Source organism: Dendrobates tinctorius, unplaced genomic scaffold (genome assembly GCF_039654945.1).
Source record: "Dendrobates tinctorius isolate UK_male_01 unplaced genomic scaffold, ASM3965494v1 ptg000065l, whole genome shotgun sequence".
Lineage (NCBI taxonomy): Eukaryota > Metazoa > Chordata > Amphibia > Anura > Dendrobatidae > Dendrobates > Dendrobates tinctorius.
Window position 1 is genome coordinate 26,846,343 of NW_027361733.1, and position 18,389 is coordinate 26,864,731.

Here is an 18,389-nt window from a genome sequence, read left to right on the forward strand (position 1 = left end):
TGGGCAGCCTGGTGCCTCCACCTGGGTTCGTCTTCTAACCCCCACCTCCCCTTTCCTTTCAATGTCATGATGTACAAGTCAAGGGAGTGCCACACCACAAGCGGCTTCCTGTGAGTAGTCTGCATTCCCCGTCGACTCTTCTTGTCCTCATTTTCACATCCTTCTGCTCTGTTCTGCTGTTCTTGCTCCTTCTGTTGCTTCTTTATGTTCTATTCTTCTGGTGATAGCGTGTGCCATCTTGTCTTCTGGTGGGTGTTCGTGATATCTCCTGCATCTGAAGTTCACCGCCAGCTCGCTGCAGTCTACTCCATCTTGCTCTCTTGCGCACTATTCTTCAGCCAGCAAGCGCTTCCTATCTCTTCATCTTAGGACAGAGTGGTCCATGTTAGCTAAAAACCCAATGGCCGGAGATCCTCTGTAAAGGTAAGGAGGCGGTGAGAAGTGGAAGTGATGGTGTGGGAGTGCGGGCCTATATTGCTAGCTGTGATGGGACCATGATGGTAATGTAATTCCAAGACGTCTTTCTCATACTAGGTTAGACATGGGCCTGTTCTTGGCAAGATAACTTGAGATGTTCCTCAATATTTTGTACCTTATGGGAATAACGTTTTACATCTACCCTACATGGTTAGATCCCAGGATCATTGTCCTATTGAGCCTCGCATGTCTGGAGTCTCCTTTTCAGTAGCGTGATCACTTATTCAAAGGATAGATGATTTCTTGCAGATCATTGGGACACCAATCTGTCCCAGGAACTAGGCTGCAGTCTGCCAGATATCTCCCATCTTTTGGATTAATGATCAGAATAACACTTCAGTGGTTTTCAGGTGAGAGTGACGGTTGCATTGGTTCTCTTCAAACACTGAGTAATGGGACATTGGTGGGCGATCTTGCTTCTGATTTCGCACTGATGTAATCTTCCCATGCGTGTGTTGAGGCCTTCATTGAAAAGCCCATTTTATTAAGGATAAGGTTGAAGATACTGGTGGTTCTGCTATCTTTCTCACTGTGTCTTAGCTTTTTTTTATTAGTGATTTGGAGAACTGATAAGCTTAGAAGAGTTTATGGTTGTTCAGAGGTGGCCCCATTGTAGAAGAAGGTGGATTTGGTACTACGTGGCCATTGGAGAGCCTCAGTATCAATTGGTTCCAGCTCAATGAATGTTGGTGGGGTCATTTATTAGACATGCTGGATTTAAAAAGCTCTGACACAGTGGTTATGTGCACACGTAGTCTTGCTCCATTTTCGGAGCAGAAACTCTGAGCTTGTCAAGGGTTTTGCAGTTTTGAGAAGGATTTGGAGATTCCACTCAGTTTCCTCTAAATTTCTGCTACAAAAACTTATTGAAAAACTCCATGTACACAAAGCCAATGCGTGAAAATCAGAAATGGCAGCCATTACAATGCCCATATGGGTGGTTACTATAGACAATGAATGACATGTAGATCTGTGGCATTTGGGGTATGTGCAGAGGTGAGTGAAGGAAGACTCCATGGATTTGTATGATCAAATAACAACCCTACTACATGGAAATAACCGGCAAAACTAACCTGTGGCTGTAGTGAAATGACAGCCCCAGCATGCTCTGTCAGTCTAAACTTGACCTTCGAGTCCTCGTGTTTAGTTCCCCGTTGATTGAACCCGATCAGATACAACCAGCTTCCTTCAGCTGGTAAAATCTGCTGTGCAAAACCACATGTGCTGCAAACCAGCGCACCTGCATCTGCACAGGAAGTGGTATAACAGCACAGAGCGGGGGCGCTGTGCATCTACCCTGCGCGCCTACAGCTGACTGCAGAGAAACTCAAGATGATTTTTGAAAAATCATCTCGGCGCCAATGGCATTTTACAAGTGACTGTAGTATGGCATTACATTTTTTTTTCCCCCCTCCATACAGGTACTAAGTCAAGGTCACCATTATGGCTCCAAGTCTTGTCACCTCTGCGTCTGAAGGCCACATCCTCGCTCCTCTCTGCTCTGCTATGGGGCTATTCCTGCTGCTCTGCAGCCTCTGCATGTTCTGCAAAAAGAGGTACGTGCAGAATGAGACTCCAAAGGAAAGCACAAGGCGACACCGGGATGTCACTGACACATGAAACATGTCTTGTGTAGACCTAACCTTAGTGTAGTCTCCAAGCTTTGCCTATGGGAGTAGTAAAAAAAGGGAATCCGTCAGCAAGGTATTGCAATGTAATCCAAGAGCAGCATAAGGTAGGGGCAGAGATTCAGATTCCAGCAATGTCTCACTTGTTGCGGTTTCAATAAAATAATTTTTTGAACAGCAGGAGATTATCACTAGGGGACTATGTACCAACAACATAAGGGCCATTCGATGCCTGTATGTGCCATAAGTAATACTAGTGACTTCTCGCGACAGAAGAGCATTTGGGACACTAGGCGCCATGTATGACTACCTCTTGACCCACTATAGCTACTCCATAAATGAGAAGGTCACTGGTTTTATAAAGAATGGTGGAGAGATGGTGGCTCTATCGATAAAGGGGGCCGCGCTGTTTTACCAACTGCATGAGCCGCCCATAATATAAGTCTCCATATAGCCTGTTGCAATACAGTGTAGTTACCATTATAAAGGGCTCTTGGATAAAAGCTGATGGGATCTATAGTGTCTAGGGGCCTCTTACTGACCAGATGACATTAAGAGGACAGAAGGATCGGGCTTGTGAAATTGCAACCCCTGAGGTATCCGGTGGCATTTTACTCACCTTTTTCCATTGTAAAGCTGCACAGTGTGCATGTATACAGGGGAGAGGCTGGGAACGTGAGATACATGAGCACCGTAACACTGCCAGTGTACCACAACATACCTATTGGCACAGTGGCCCTGCAGGAGACAATGGACACTTTTGGGGCAATAAGTTATTTTCTTATTTTTTTTTGTCGTTGGTTAGGAAGAAGAGGAGGATGAGGACTGCATGTTCCGGTGGAGTGGCTCTTGTTGACGTGGTAAATGATTTCTTACAGGATATTTCATTACAATATCATAAACAGACCAAAGTCTGTGCCTCGGGCAATGATTGTTCTGAATGTGATGCCTTCATTCCAATTCAAGGATAAAATCTATATTGATTTCCATAGTAAATTATGGAGATGAGACATTACTTATTTCCTCCCTCACTGGTGTCAAAAAACGCTGAACTCTACTCCCAGCATTACTTGTAAATGGAGTCCGGAAAGAGTTCTGTCCATTGGTTATTGAAACCTCGGCCAAACGCTGACTGTAGAGTATCAGGGAGGCTCCGTTTGGACAGTCCCTGTTTGTTAGACCGGTTCCCTGATAATCCGCCCATTAAAGTGTGCTGCAGTCTGGAGCCCTAGAGATCACCTATCTCCCTCTAAATTCAGTTCCCACCACAGAAAAAATGAAATATTACACGGTTCCCATTGAAATCAATGCGCTGGTCTATGGAATGCATCCATGTGTGAGACGCTCTGTGTAGCTGTTCTCATAGATGAGGATCCTGAACAGGGAATTTGCCTGTATAAATTCCAAATTCATCAATAGTCTATGGGGTCTATAACTTTTTTATTTTAGGGTAGTGAAGTTTGTGAATTGATTCTTTTTCTTTGTATCTTAAAGACATTGCTCCGCCAGACTCAACTACGATCACTCAGCAAGTCTGATACTAAACTGCATGAAATCAAGAGGCCACGACTGGAAGACCTTCGTAAGTCACAGTCTTCTCTCTAAAGAGCTTGGCTGACATTTTTATTTTATTAAAAACTCAACCAACTTTAAGTCCTGGCATCAACCAGTTAAACCCTTTTGGATGGTTACATATACAGTAGAATTAGTCTATGCAAACAGGAGAATCACTGTATAAATACATTACATTTCTTATTCTGTACTGATCCTGTATTATACCCCAGAGCTGCACTCACTATTCTGCTGGTGCAGTCACTGTCTACATACATTACATTACTTATCCTGTACTGATCCTGAGTTACATCCTGTATTATCCTCCAGAGCTGCACTCACTGTTCTGCTGGTGCAGTCACTGTCTACATACATTACATTACTTATCCTGTACTGATCCTGAGTTACATCCTGTATTATCCTCCAGAGCTGCACTCATTATTCTGCTGGTGCAGTCACTATGTACATACATTACTTATCCTGTACTGCTCCTGAGTTACATCCTGTATTATACCCCAGAGCTGCACTGACCATTCTGCTGGTGCAGTCACTGTGTACATATATTACATTACTTACCTTGTACTGATCCTGAGTTACATCCTGTATTATACTCCAGAGCTGCACTCACTATTCTGCTGGTGGAGTCACTGTGTACATACATTACATTACTTACCTTGTACTGATCCTGAGTTACATCCTGTATTATACTCCAGAGCTGCACTCGCTATTCTGCTGGTGGAGTCACTGTGTAAATACATTACATTACTTACCCTGTACTGATCCTGAGTTACATCCTGTATTATACTCCAGAGCTGCACTCACTATTCTGCTGGTGCAGTCGCTGTGTAAATACATTACATTACTGATCCTGTACTGATCCAGAGTTATATCCTGTATTATACTCCAGAGCTGCACTCATTATTCTGCTGGTGCAGTCACTGTGTACATACATTACTTACCCTGTACTGATCCTGAGTTACATCCTGTATTATACTCCAGAGCTGCACTCACTATTCTGCTGGTGCAGTCACTGTGTACATGCATTACATTACTGATCCTGTACTGATCCTGAGTTACATCCTGTATTATACCCCAGAGCTTCACTCACTATTCTGCTGGTGCAGTCACTGTGTACATACATTACATTACTTATCCTGTAATGATCCTGAGTTACATCCTGTATTATACTCCAGAGCTGCACTCACTATTCTGCTGGTGCAGTCAGTGTACATACATTACATTACTGATCCTGTACTGATCCTGAGTTACATCCTGTATTATACCCCAGAGCTTCACTCACTATTCTGCTGGTGCAGTCACTGTGTACATACATTACATTACTTATCCTGTAATGATCCTGAGTTACATCCTGTATTATACTCCAGAGCTGCACTCACTATTCTGCTGGTGCAGTCAGTGTACATACATTACATTACTGATCCTGTACTGATCCTGAGTTACATCCTGTATTATACTCCAGAGCTGCACTCACTTTTCTGCTGGTGCAGTCACTGTGTACATACATTACATTACTTATCCTGTACTAATCCTGAGTTACATCCTTTATTATACTCCAGAGCTGCACTCACTATTCTGCTGGTGGAGTCACTGTGTACATTACATTACATTACTTATCCTGTAATGATCCTGAGTTACATCCTGTATTATACTCCAGAGCTGCACTCACTATTCTTTTTTTTTTTTTAATAATTCGTTTATTAAACATCAGAGTACAAAGAATGTACAACATACACAATGGCTTATGATAACAGGCATTATACAAAGCACACATGTTTCCGTCCATAGTAAAATATAATACAAAGAAATTGCACATTCTTATAGATAAACAAGGTAACATGTATATTTCCTTCCTAGCATATGTAAAGGATAATTGCTTATGTATTTCCCCACATATATATCAATCCAATTTCACAAACCTTGTCATATCATGCAACAGTAGGAACGAACTAAAACTCCTAAACTACAACTACCACTACCTCAACTAATACCCACTATTTCCGCAGCCTAGTTTCCTCTATCATATTGTGTCGCATGTGAAGTCTCAGCCTTGCAAAGTGAGGTGAGAGGAATTCAACCTCTCCCAGATCTTTTCAAATTTACCCGGGCATCCCCTATTTTGGTATAGCGTGTTCTCGTACGGAACAATTGATTTCACCAACTTGATCCAAAATCTAAGGGAAGGACTTAAGCTCCCCATCCACCTTCCGTGCCATAAACAGCGTCTCGCGCAAGAAGACCCCAGCATAGCGATCCCAGATCTCCTCCCCCCATACCCCAAACAAGCAGACCAATGGCTCTAGAGGGACAGGAGCCTGCACCAGGGATGTCAGTAGTGTAGTCACCTCTTTCCAGTAGTGTAGGATAATGGGACACTGCCACACCATATGAATAAAATCAGCATCTGGCGAGTGACATCGCATACATTCTGATGATTGAAGTCGACCCATCCTAAAGAGTCGCACCGGAGTCAAATATGATTGGTTTATTATATACAGTTGTATCATTCTGTTATTAATAGATGGTGATACTCCAGTCGGAGACTCTAGAATCTCCTCCCACTCCTCTCTTTGCGTATTAGGGATGAGTCGTTCCCACCTCATCTCAATAGAGCTTATGGCCGATTCTGCCCCTACTGCCAGCATGTATGTGTACAAGGAGGATATGAGACCTTGGGGACCCTGCGAATTAAGGATTCCTATCAGGGGTAAAGATGAAATAGTACGGTCCACACCCCTATCCCTCATATGTGATTGGAGAGCCGATCTCAACTGCAAATAAGGAAAAAATTGACATCTCGGAATATCATGTGTGACCTGTAGTTGTTCAAAAGACTTTAAGGTCCCCTGGTCATACAGGTCTCCAACCGAAGAAACGCCACACTGAGTCCAAAAAACAGCGGACGGGTGATTCAGCAGCTCCGGAAAATAGTTATTACTCCACAGGGGCATTTCGGCTACAACATCTTTAAACCCTATTACCTTCATGATTTGTCTCCATATTAATCGTGCCAGCCGGAGCAGGGGCAGCAGACGTGGAGCAGTGTTTTTTTCCAACCCAAGGAAACCTAATGGGCAATCCGCTTGTGCAGCGTGAAGCAGGTGGCTTTCAGAATTAGGGAGGCAGTTACCCGGCATCCATTTATTTAAAGCTTTAGCCTGCCCAGCTAAGTAGTACAGGAAAAAGTCTGGCAACGCCGCCCCACCTCCCCACTTTGGTCTTTGTAAAGTGGACAATTTAAGATTTGGCCTAGTTTTCCCCCAAATAAAGGACGTGACCAAAGAATTAAGATTGACAAAAAAGGACTTGGGCACCGCTACCGTACTGTGCTGGAGTGAGTAGCTAAATTTAGGGAGTAATATCATTTTAATCAGGTTAATGTGTCCAGCCACAGATAATGGGAGCCTCCTCCAAGACGCAAATTTAGCTTTAACTAGTTCCAGCAACAGGTGGACATTAAGTTGTAAATCAAGCGTACTATTATTAGAGATGTGGATACCCAAATATTTAAAACTAGACACAATAGGCAGTGAGGAGAGAGCCTCCAGCTGGGGCATCGGTGCATGGGAAAGGGGTAACAGGGCAGATTTTTCACAATTTATATGTAAACCTGAGTATTTACTGAATCTATCTATAAGGGATATCACCTGCGGCAAAGTTTCTTCCACATTATTCAAGAATATCACCATGTCATCCGCATATAGGCCTATGGTATCTACCCGACCTGCTATATCTATACCTCGGATATTAGGGAAGGACCTTATACGTATTGCTAGTGCCTCAATCGCAAGGGCGAAGAGGGCCGGGGAAAGAGGGCAACCCTGACGGGATCCCCTATGCAACGTGAAAGACTCAGCTATAGAATTGTTTATTATAATACGGGCCTTAGGCTTCATATATAATATTTTGATCCATGTTATAAATCTACTGCCAAAGCCATACCTTTGCAAACATGCGGAGAGGAAAGGCCATTCAAGAGAGTCGAAAGCCTTGGCATCATCTAACGATGCCAATGCCCATCTGTTATCTGGCACCAGGGAGCTATATTGGACTATTGACTGGACTCTTCTGATGTTAATGGAAGTGCTTTTATCAGGCATAAAACCCGTTTGATCTGGATGTATGAGATTCATTATAATGGAATTCAATCTGGTAGCTAGAATCTTGGTGAAAATTTTATAGCCCACATTTACTAACGAAATGGGATGATAGGATCCACAGTCTAAAGGGTCCTTCCCCTCCTTCCGAAGCACTATGATATTAGCCCCATAAAAGGACTCAGGCATAGAATTCCCTTCCCATATTCCCCGACATACCTTCACCAAAAGTGGCGTCAATATATCCCGATACTTCCTATATAGTTCAATAGGGAACCAATCAGGTCCAGGGGCCTTCCCAGAAGCCATGTCTGTCATAGCATTTTCTATCTCCTCTGCAGTGAACACAGCATCCATGAGGGCCCGTTGCTCAGAATCCAATGTGGGGAATGATATATCTGACAAATAGTCTAGACATTCCAAAGTGTCAAATTCACTTTTAGATTCATATAGTGACCTGTAGTAGTCCTGAAAACAACCAAGAATCTCCTCGGTCCAAGACACCAGTGCACCATCCACCCTGTGAATCAGTAATATTGTATTAGAGGTGCTATGTTGGCGCACCAGATAGGCCAAGAATTTGCCCGTCTGGTTCCCCAATTCAAAATAGGATTGTCGGGTGAAGAATAATTTGCGCTTAGACTTAGTATCCACATGTTGAGTATATAGCCTCTGGGCAGCCAGCCACTCAGTCCTGTTCCCGCTAGTTTGGTTAGATACATATGTTGCCTCTGCGTCTCTCAGTCGTTGCTCCACCTCGTCATCCTTCCTTGCAGTTACCTGCTTAATATAAGAGATTGTGGAGGACAAACAGCCCCTCAGGTATGCCTTAAGGGCATCCCAAAATAAATTAATATCTTGAGGTTACGGGTGGGACGCGATGAAGCAATTCAACTGATCAATCGTTCTGTCAGGAGACCCTATTAATTTTAACCAGAAAAGATTCAACTTCCAAGCTATCCCACTGTTTACTTGCCCATATTTGAGTTTAAGAATGACCGGACTATGGTCTGAGATCCCCCTACTGCCATGCTCTATATCAGCCACCCACATTGCTAGACCGCCAGAACCGAATATATAGTCTATGCGTGATAGAGAGCGTTTAGTGGATGAGTGGCAAGTGTATTCCCTTATCTCAGGGTGACGCACCCTCCACAAATCCAGCCACCCGCCACCCCCCATAAATGATGACAACGGAGTTGTAGTCGGTGGAGAGGACCCCCAGTCGCTTCATCATCCAACCTCAATTTGTCAAGGCGGTTGTTCATGACCATATTAAAGTCTCCCATACAAATAACATCTGCGTCTGGGTAGATAAGGGCAAAACTCATTGCCTTCTGCAGAATGGATATACGAGCCGGGGGAGGATTATAAATACATAAGACTACATATTTCCTGGTGTTTATCAATGCATGGACAAAAATAAAGCGACCCTCAGAATCCCTCCGAGTCCCCCTCGCTTCCCATCTGACGTCTTTATGTACCAACAGCGAGACCCCCCTCGAGTAGCTGGTATGGAATGTATGGGCAGACCATTGTACCCAGGGCTTCTGTACACACCGCGCTGTATCCCTAGTCAGGTGCGTCTCCACCAAGGCCACAATGTGAGGATGGTACTGTCTGACCTGTGAGAAGACCTTGATCTTTTTACGAGGAGTTTTTATTCCCCTCAAGTTCCATGTCATACAGTGGGGAAAAAAAGTATTTAGTCAGTCAGCAATAGTGCAAGTTCCACCACTTAAAAAGATGAGAGGCGTCTGTAATTTACATCATAGGTAGACCTCAACTATGGGAGACAAACTGAGAAAAAAAAATCCAGAAAATCACATTGTCTGTTTTTTTTTCATTTTATTTGCATATTATGGTGGAAAATAAGTATTTGGTCAGAAACAAAATTTCATCTCAATACTTTGTGATATATCCTTTGTTGGCAATGACAGAGGTCAAACGTTTTCTGTAAGTCTTCACAAGGTTGCCACACACTGTTGTTGGTATGTTGGCCCATTCCTCCATGCAGATCTCCTCTAGAGCAGTGATGTTTTTGGCTTTTCGCTTGGCAACACGGACTTTCAACTCCCTCCAAAGGTTTTCTATAGGGTTGAGATCTGGAGACTGGCTAGGCCACTCCAGGACCTTGAAATGCTTCTTACGAAGCCACTCCTTCGTTGCCCTGGCGGTGTGCTTTGGATCATTGTCATGTTGAAAGACCCAGCCATGTTTCATCTTCAATGCCCTTGCTGATGGAAGGAGGTTTGCACTCAAAATCTCACGATACATGGCCCCATTCATTCTTTCATGTACCCGGATCAGTCGTCCTGGCCCCTTTGCAGAGAAACAGCCCCAAAGCATGATGTTTCTACCACCATGCTTTACAGTAGGTATGGTGTTTGATGGATGCAACTCGGTATTCTTTTTCCTCCAAACACGACAAGTTGTGTTTCTACCAAACAGTTCCAGTTTGGTTTCATCAGACCATAGGACATTCTCCCAAAACTCCTCTGGATCATCCAAATGCTCTCTAGCAAACTTCAGACGGGCCCGGACATGTACAGGCTTAAGCAGTGGGACACGTCTGGCACTGCAGGATCTGAGTCCATGGTGGCGTAGTGTGTTACTTATGGTAAGCCTTGTTACATTGGTCCCAGCTCTCTGCAGTTCATTCACTAGGTCCCCCCGCGTGGTTCTGGGATTTTTGCTCACCGTTCTTGTGATCATTCTGACCCCACGGGGTGGGATTTTGCGTGGAGCACCAGATCGAGGGAGATTATCAGTGGTCTTGTATGTCTTCCATTTTCTAATTATTGCTCACACAGTTGATTTCTTCACTCCAAGCTGGTTAGCTATTGCAGATTCAGTCTTCCCAGCCTGGTGCAGGGCTACAATTTTGTTTCTGGTGTCCTTTGACAGCTCTTTGGTCTTCACCATAGTGGAGTTTGGAGTCAGACTGTTTGTGGGTGTGCACAGGTGTCTTTTTATACTGATAACAAGTTTAAACAGGTGCCATTACTACAGGTAATGAGTGGAGGAAAGAGGAGACTCTTAAAGAAGAAGTTACAGGTCTGTGAGAGCCAGAAATCTTCATTGCTTGTTTCTGACCAAATACTTATTTTCCACCATAATATGCAAATAAAATGAAAAAAAAACAGACAATGTGATTTTCTGGATTTTTTTTTTCTCAGTTTGTCTCCCATAGTTGAGGTCTACCTATGATGTAAATTACAGAAGCCTCTCATCTTTTTAAGTGGTGGAACTTGCACTATTGCTGACTGACTAAATACTTTTTTCCCCACTGTACATATTAACTCCGACCCCATATTTTACTCCTCTGAACATGGTGCATAGTATTACCCGGACAAAATCTAAGGACATCACCTAGAGACTGAAATTGGTGTCGACTGCGATTATAACCTAAAAAATACCAAAAACCACTACGGAAAAAACCCAAAGTGAATAAACAGCAAACAACATGGGAGTAGAGTTCTGTACTCCCATCACAGAACAAACAAGGGGATACCATCACTGAGCCCAGTGTCCGGTATTGTTGATAACCTGGACGTCTTCGAGGAAAGCTCCAATCCTCCGATTAATAGAAAAATGCCAACTAGCATAGATGCGTTAGGATTCCTTTTCAGCAGACCCTCCATGGGATCGCAGCCACTCTGCCACCTCCGCTGGATCCGTAAAAAACAAAGTAGATCTCCCGTAGACCACCCGGAGCTGGGCCGGGTAAATCATCAAGTACACAACATTTCTCTCCCGCAGATGTCTTTTGACCTCCGTGAACTGTGCCCGCTGCTTCTGGAGTTCCATTGAAAAATCTGGGAAAATCGAGATCGTGGCATTATCAAACTTGATAGGACTCCTCTGCAGCACCAGACGTAAAGCCACATCTCTATACCTGCAGTTGAGAAGGCGCGCCAGAAAGGGTCTAGGTGGGGCTCCAGGAGGAAGAGACCTAGTAGGGACTCTGTGAGCCCTTTCCACCGCAAAGATCGGGGAGAACTCATCGCCCAAAGTGGTTTTAAGCCATTCTTCCAGGAATTGCTCCGGGTGCTGTCCCTCCGATTGCTCCAGCAGGCCGATAATTCGGATATTGTTCCGACGCATCCTATTTTCCAGGTCATCAGCTTTCTGTCTCCACGCGTTCTTGGAGCCCGCCACTATTGTTAGTTTAGCTTCCATGGGTGTGATGGTGTCCTCTACCTGGGATACCCGCGTCTCCACCTCCGTAATGCGGCCCTTCATGGCTTGCATATCTTGTCGGAGGCGTCCCACCTCGTTATATACATCCTCTATTTTCCCAGACAGAGACGTCCTGGTTAGGACGATGGCCTGCATGAGTTGTTCAGACGCCTGCTTAAGGGTTAATTCCTCCTGCTCACTCTCCTCTTCACCCTCAGAGGGGCGACTTTTACGCTGAGCTTGTGAGGGATTATTTTTATTAGATCTTGAGCCCTCAGCATGGTCTAAACTGGCATATTCCTTTAGTCTTACGGCCGCTATTCCAGATCCCTTGGAGCGGCTCATTTTAGCACAATAGGGCACAGCCGGGCAGTAGAAACAGTGCACTCAAGGCCCCCCTGAGTTAGGGCTACAAACTGGTATAATGATGAAATGGTGGCTACAGGGTCTCAGGAGCAGCGCAGACCCGCAGCGTCACTCAGGAAGGCAGTGTCCAGCTCCAGGCGGCAGACAAGGGCCACTATAGCCCAGGGAGAGACCCCCAGGACCCCACAGGGACAACAGCCAGAAAAGGGATCAAGGTCCCTATAATGATGGTGCTGGTAGGGCAGGCAATATGGCAGAGGGGAACGCGGGGCCCAATCTTCCAGGGCACACACCGCCTGCTCCCCTCAATCAGTCAAAATGTGCTCTCACCATCCTGTTGCTCCTCCAGTGCTGCAGCGAGGGGGCCCGGCGCTGTGTCTCTTACAGGCTGAGCGCGCCTCCAATATGGCCGCGGCCCCGTGCCGGCCGCCCGGATCTCTGCAGCCGCGGGCTCTAAAAAATCCAGCCCCGCTCTCCCGCGGTGGTCCAGGAGTGCCCCCAAGTCCGGAGGGGTCAGAGGTCGAGCAAACACGCTGCAGGGGTCTGCCAGTCGGATGTATACAGGATGGCTGTAGCTCCCGAGAAACACGTCCTCACTCACCGCTACATAGCCACGTCCCTGCACTCACTATTCTGCTGGTGCAGTCACTGTGTACATACATTACATTACTTATCCTGTACTGATCCTGAGTTACATGCTGTATTATACTCCAGAGCTGCACTCACTATTCTGCTGGTGCAGTCACTGAGTATATACATTACATTACTTATCCTGCACTGATCCTGAGTTACACCCTTTATTATACTCCAGAGCTGCACTCACTATTCTGCTGGTGGAGTCACTGTGTACATACATTACATTACTTATCCTGTACTGATCCTGAGTTACATCCTGTATTATACTCCAGAGCTGCACTCACTATTCTGCTGGTGGAGTCACTGTGTACATACATTACATTACTTATCCTGCACTGATCCTGAGTTACACCCTTTATTATACTCCAGAGCTGCACTCACTATTCTGCTGGTGGAGTCACTGTATACATACATTACATTACTTATCCTGTACTGATCCTGAGTTACATCCTGTATTATACTCCAGAGCTGCACTCACTATTCTGCTGGTGGAGTCACTGTGTACATTACATTACTTATCCTGTACTGATCCTGAGTTACATCCTGTATTATACTCCAGAGCTGCACTCACTATTCTGCTGGTGGAGTCACTGTGTACATACATTACATTACTGATCCTGTACTGATCCTGAGTTACATCCTGTATTATACCCCAGAGCTGCACTCACTATTCTGCTGGTTGTACATACATTACATTATGCTGCACTCACAATTTTGCTTGCTGTTGTTAGAAGCAGACGGTACACTGTCAGACACGCACCATAAAAATCTTAGCTAAGTTTCAGGGGTGGGGAGCACTTTTCTTCTTAAAGACTGTACAATGGAGGTATAAACATGACCTGTTTCAGAATGTAAATTTCCAGAGCTTGCACTATGTAGATACTGAACAAGTAGAAACTCTACCTAATTGTTTTATTTTATAAATTCCCTACTCCAGAATTAAGGCCAGTCAGTATGGATCCGCTCTACCACACCCCAAGGTGGCCAACACCAAATGCCTCCTCCACTGAGGATGCCACCTACTCTAACCTAAACTACAACCCTAAACACTCCCTGTATGAATGTGTGGGGTCTCGGGTGGACATGGAGTCGTCGCTTAGCGAACCTCAAGTCAACGTTGTCACTGCGGAGTACGCCTGTGTGCGGAAGGTGAAGAAGGCAGCCAACCAGAGGGCCCCAGACACCAGGGAAGAGGAGAAGACCCAATCTGCGGCTTCTTCTGGAGAACCTTGTCTTCCAAGCCGCTCAGCTGATCTGACCGTACGTGTTCTGGGTTATATGTCCTCCATTGTTATTCTTGCTTTTCAGTCATTTCTATTGTCGGAAAAGCTGCATTGTAACCAACATGTCCACAAGCCAGGCTCCGACCAGGGGTTGTCATTCACAACTCTCGGAAAGCTGGGTGGCAGCTCATCTGACAGTGAGATTGGTTGCCACCCAGAGTTTTCAGAGACTGTAAAATCTATTCAGCCACATTGGACCAACATGTCCCTGTCCTTGGCATACCGAGATTCTTGACTGTTTCTTCCATTTTGTAATTGTCTGCAGCGCTGGGCCAATCAACGCTGCAACTGTCAACTCGGCCAGAGACGCTAAGCTCCGTTAGATCAGAAGAAAGAAGGGTCAGACAGCATCCACTCCCTATGTATAGAGGGGTATTGAGAGGAACTGCTGGTTGCCAATCAAGCCTTCGGACAACACCTATCTTATGTGTACGGATCTCATTTTGAAACATCTGCCCCTTGTGTACTCTAGTGTACTCTACAAGACCCATACATTACATAATAGAAGATTTAGGATGTCCAGACCCATTCGTTTGTAGGTTTCATTTTAGTCATGTGCAGTGCCACATGTGTTCAGCAGATGGCAATCTCCATTGCTCTCTATAGAATCCATCCTCTAGTAACTTGTGACCGTCAGAAGGCGGGAAGCCAGACGCGCTGCAACATTTTTGCACATCCTAGAAATTTTTTTTTTTTTTTCTACTTTTGTCTTGCAGCTTGAAGACATGTATTCCAAAGTACAGAAGAAAAAGAAGGTGGGAGAAACGCAGTGTACCGAGGGGTTAATAAAGACGTGTAAAGAAGAGGTCGTTCGTTCCGTGACCCCCATCAATCAACCCGAAGAAAACTTGTATGAGAGTATAAGCGACATGAGCAGCCATCACACTAACTGCAGCACGGCTTCTGAAGTCTATGCTTAAAGGGAGGGGGCCTTGGTGCTTCTGGTTTGTACCGTTTTCAAGATCTGTGCTTGCTGTCAGTAACAAGAACACTCTTTTACCCATTTACTTGTAGTACGCAGCAAACACTGATATTTGGCCGTGCGACCTGTGTTGGAGCCAACATTGCTGTATAGCCCCAGCCTTAAAGGGAACCTGCCATCAATACAGGCTTTTCTCAGAGGAGGGTGGCCTCTAATTAAAGGGGTCATCCGGTTCAAACATGTTATAATCCCCTAGCTGCAGGATAGGTGATGACTTGCTGATTGGTTGGGGTCGTCACCATTCGGCAGGTGTTTCATCCCCTCATGTATGCCGTGGAAGTACGTGCTCCATTCATTCCCTCTGGGGCTGCTGAGCTCTACTTTTTCCGGCAGCCCTATAGGAAATTGACTGTCGGGCGTCTGTGTTGACGCTCCATCTTTCCACGAATATGCTGGTGTCTGCTGTAGGGCACCTGCGAATAGGTAAGCTATTGTAACCAGAAAACCCCCTTTAAGTGTGCTTTCGCTCAAATTCAAGAGTTGCTTACATTAGTCAGCACCCCGCTGCCTTACATTAGGCCGCACCCCATTGGTTTACATTAGGCTGCACCCCATTACCTTATGTTAGTCAGGGCCCCATTGGTTTACATTAGGCTGCACCCCATTACCTTACATTAGTCAGCACCCTGTTGGTTTACATTAGGCAGCACCCCATTGGTTTACATTAGGCTGCACCCTATTACCTTATATTAGTCAGGGCCCCATTGGTTTACATTAGGCCGCACCCCACTACCTTACATTAGGCAACACCCCATTGCCTTACATTAGTCAGCACCCCGCTACCTTACATTAGGCAACACCCCATTGCCTTACATTAGTCAGCATCCCACTATCTTACATTAGTCAGCACCCCGCTGCCTTACATTAGGCAACACCCCATTGCCTTACATTAGTCAGCACCCCGCTGCCTTACATTAGGCAACACCCCATTGCCTTACATTAGTCAGCACCCCGCTATCTTACATTAGTCAGCACCCCATTACCTTACAATAGGCCGCACCCTGTTGGTTTACATTAGTCAGCACCCCATTACATTAGTCAGCACCCCGCTATCTTACATTAGTCAGCACCCCGCTACCTTACATTAGTCAGCACCCCGCTATCTTACATTAGTCAGCACCCTGCTGCCTTACATTAGGCCGCACTCCGTTGGTTTACATTAGGCTGCACCCCATTACCTTACAATAGGCCGCACCCTGTTGGTTTACATTAGTCAGCACCCCATTACATTAATCAGCACACCCACTACCTTGCATTAGGCAGTACCCTGCTACATTACATTAGGTAGCACCCTGCTACCTTACATTAGTCAGCACCCCGCTGCCTTACATTAGGCCGCACTCAGTTGGTTTACATTAGGCTGCACCATGTTGGTTTACATTAGTCAGCACCCCATTACATTAATCGGCACACCCACTACCTTGCATTAGTCAGCACCCCGCTATCTTACATTAGTCAGCACCCCGCTGCCTTACATTAGGCCGCACTCCGTTGGTTTACATTAGGCTGCACCCCATTACCTTACAATAGGCCGCACCCTGTTGGTTTACATTAGTCAGCACCCCATTACATTAGTCAGCACCCCGCTACCTTACATTAGTCAGCACCCCGCTACCTTACATTAGTCAGCACCCCGCTATCTTACATTAGTCAGCACCCCGCTGCCTTACATTAGGCCGCACTCCGTTGGTTTACATTAGGCTGCACCCCATTACCTTACAATAGGCTGCACCCTGTTGGTTTACATTAGTCAGCACCCCATTACATTAATCAGCACACCCACTACCTTGCATTAGGCAGTACCCTGCTACATTACATTAGGTAGCACCCTGCTACCTTACATTAGTCAGCACCCCGCTGCCTTACATTAGGCCGCACTCGGTTGGTTTACATTAGGCTGCACCATGTTGATTTACATTAGTCAGCACCCCATTACATTAATCGGCACACCCACTACCTTGCATTAGTCAGCACCCCGCTATCTTACATTAGTCAGCACCCCGCTATCTTACATTAGTCAGCACCCCGCTGCCTTACATTAGGCCGCACTCCGTTGGTTTACATTAGGCTGCACCCCATTACCTTATATTAGGCTGCACCCCATTACCTTATATTAGGCTGCACCCCATTACCTTACAATAGGCCGCACCCTGTTGGTTTACATTAGTCAGCACCCCATTACATTAATCAGCACACCCACTACCTTGCATTAGGCAGCACCCCGCTACCTTACATTAGTCAGGACCCCATTGGTTTACATTAGGCCGCACCCCATTACCTTATATTAGCACCGCATTGGTTTACATTAGGCCGTACACTGCTGGTTTACATTAGTCAACACCCCATTACCTTACATTAGGCAGCACCTCATTCCTAATGCTGACGGCAGCGGTTCCCCACCAGGATCACCATCTTCTCCTCATACTCACTGGCTGCTTTCTCATCACAATGTAAAAACACAAAATGGCCGCTTGTGGAAAGGGCAAACTCCATGTACAAGTCGATCTATGAAAATGCTCCACACCTTTTAGAATTTGTCATACTTTAATAAGTTTCTGCTGTCATCCTTTATGATAACTGCAAAGCAAGCGAATGTAAAAGTATTCACATCCCGACTACCACTATGTGCAAAAGACAAGTTACCGACAACTGGAAAGCGAAGACACTGAGGCTGTCACTGAGATAATTAGTTCTCCCTCAAAACCCAAATTGCCCATCAGTCCTAGAGTCCTCATGTTCTGTCATGGCGTCAGGTCACGGTGTGTCAGGTTACGGTGTCGGCTCCTGGTAAACAAAATGGCTGCCCGTGTTGTTCTTATAGTCCTTTTTGGGGCTGTGTAGGGGGGCTTTCACCTGGTTATAGCAGGTGTGGCTGTGTTACTCGGCCCTGGAGCCTCTAAAAGTCTCTTTGGCCCAAGAGACCAATTGGTGCCAGTTACACTGCAGGAATCGGGGTGACAATACAGCGGCATCCATATTGATTTCAACCAGCTTTATTGACTGTTAATTGACACACGTGCCTGACTCCAGGACTAGGACCACTTGTTGGGGTTTTGAGGCTGAAATCCCGTCCCTTTATATAAACCTTTACATGTACGTTAATATTTTGTTTCGCTATTATGTTTTAATGGATTAAACGTTTTCTCCGTAAACCTTTGCAGTGTTTATG

At 45.5% G+C, this 18,389-nt stretch overlaps 1 protein-coding gene across 4 annotated transcripts; it reads left to right on the plus strand.

The window, feature by feature from the left end:
* Positions 1-98: 98 nt before the first annotated feature.
* LIME1 (Lck interacting transmembrane adaptor 1) lies at positions 99-18,372 on the plus strand. Of its 4 annotated transcripts, XR_012233178.1 has the most exons (7): positions 99-827; positions 1,899-2,033; positions 2,911-2,965; positions 3,600-3,687; positions 13,893-14,215; positions 14,504-14,667; positions 14,955-15,084. XR_012233178.1 is itself a non-coding variant. In XM_073580817.1 (6 exons), exons 2-6 carry the CDS (start codon positions 1,921-1,923, stop codon positions 15,156-15,158), a joined length of 783 nt encoding a protein of 260 aa, XP_073436918.1. In that variant the 5' UTR covers positions 99-827; positions 1,899-1,920; the 3' UTR covers positions 15,159-18,372. The 4 variants fall into 4 exon arrangements, 3 of the variants coding, with proteins under 3 accessions (XP_073436918.1, XP_073436919.1, XP_073436920.1); XM_073580817.1 differs by lacking the exon at positions 14,504-14,667 and having other exon boundaries at positions 14,955-18,372; XM_073580818.1 differs by lacking the exon at positions 14,504-14,667 and having other exon boundaries at positions 99-423; positions 14,955-18,372.
* The last annotated feature ends 17 nt before the right edge of the window (positions 18,373-18,389 follow it).

Bases quoted from the DNA above. Each gene is read 5' to 3' on its own strand.
- LIME1 (XM_073580817.1), top strand. From the start codon at position 1,921: ATGGCTCCAAGTCTTGTCACCTCTGCGTCTGAAGGCCACATCCTCGCT. The intron at 2,966-3,599 runs GTAAATGATTTC...TGTATCTTAAAG, and splicing joins GAGTGGCTCTTGTTGACGTG to ACATTGCTCCGCCAGACTCA. The intron at 14,216-14,954 runs GTACGTGTTCTG...TTTGTCTTGCAG, and splicing joins GCCGCTCAGCTGATCTGACC to CTTGAAGACATGTATTCCAA.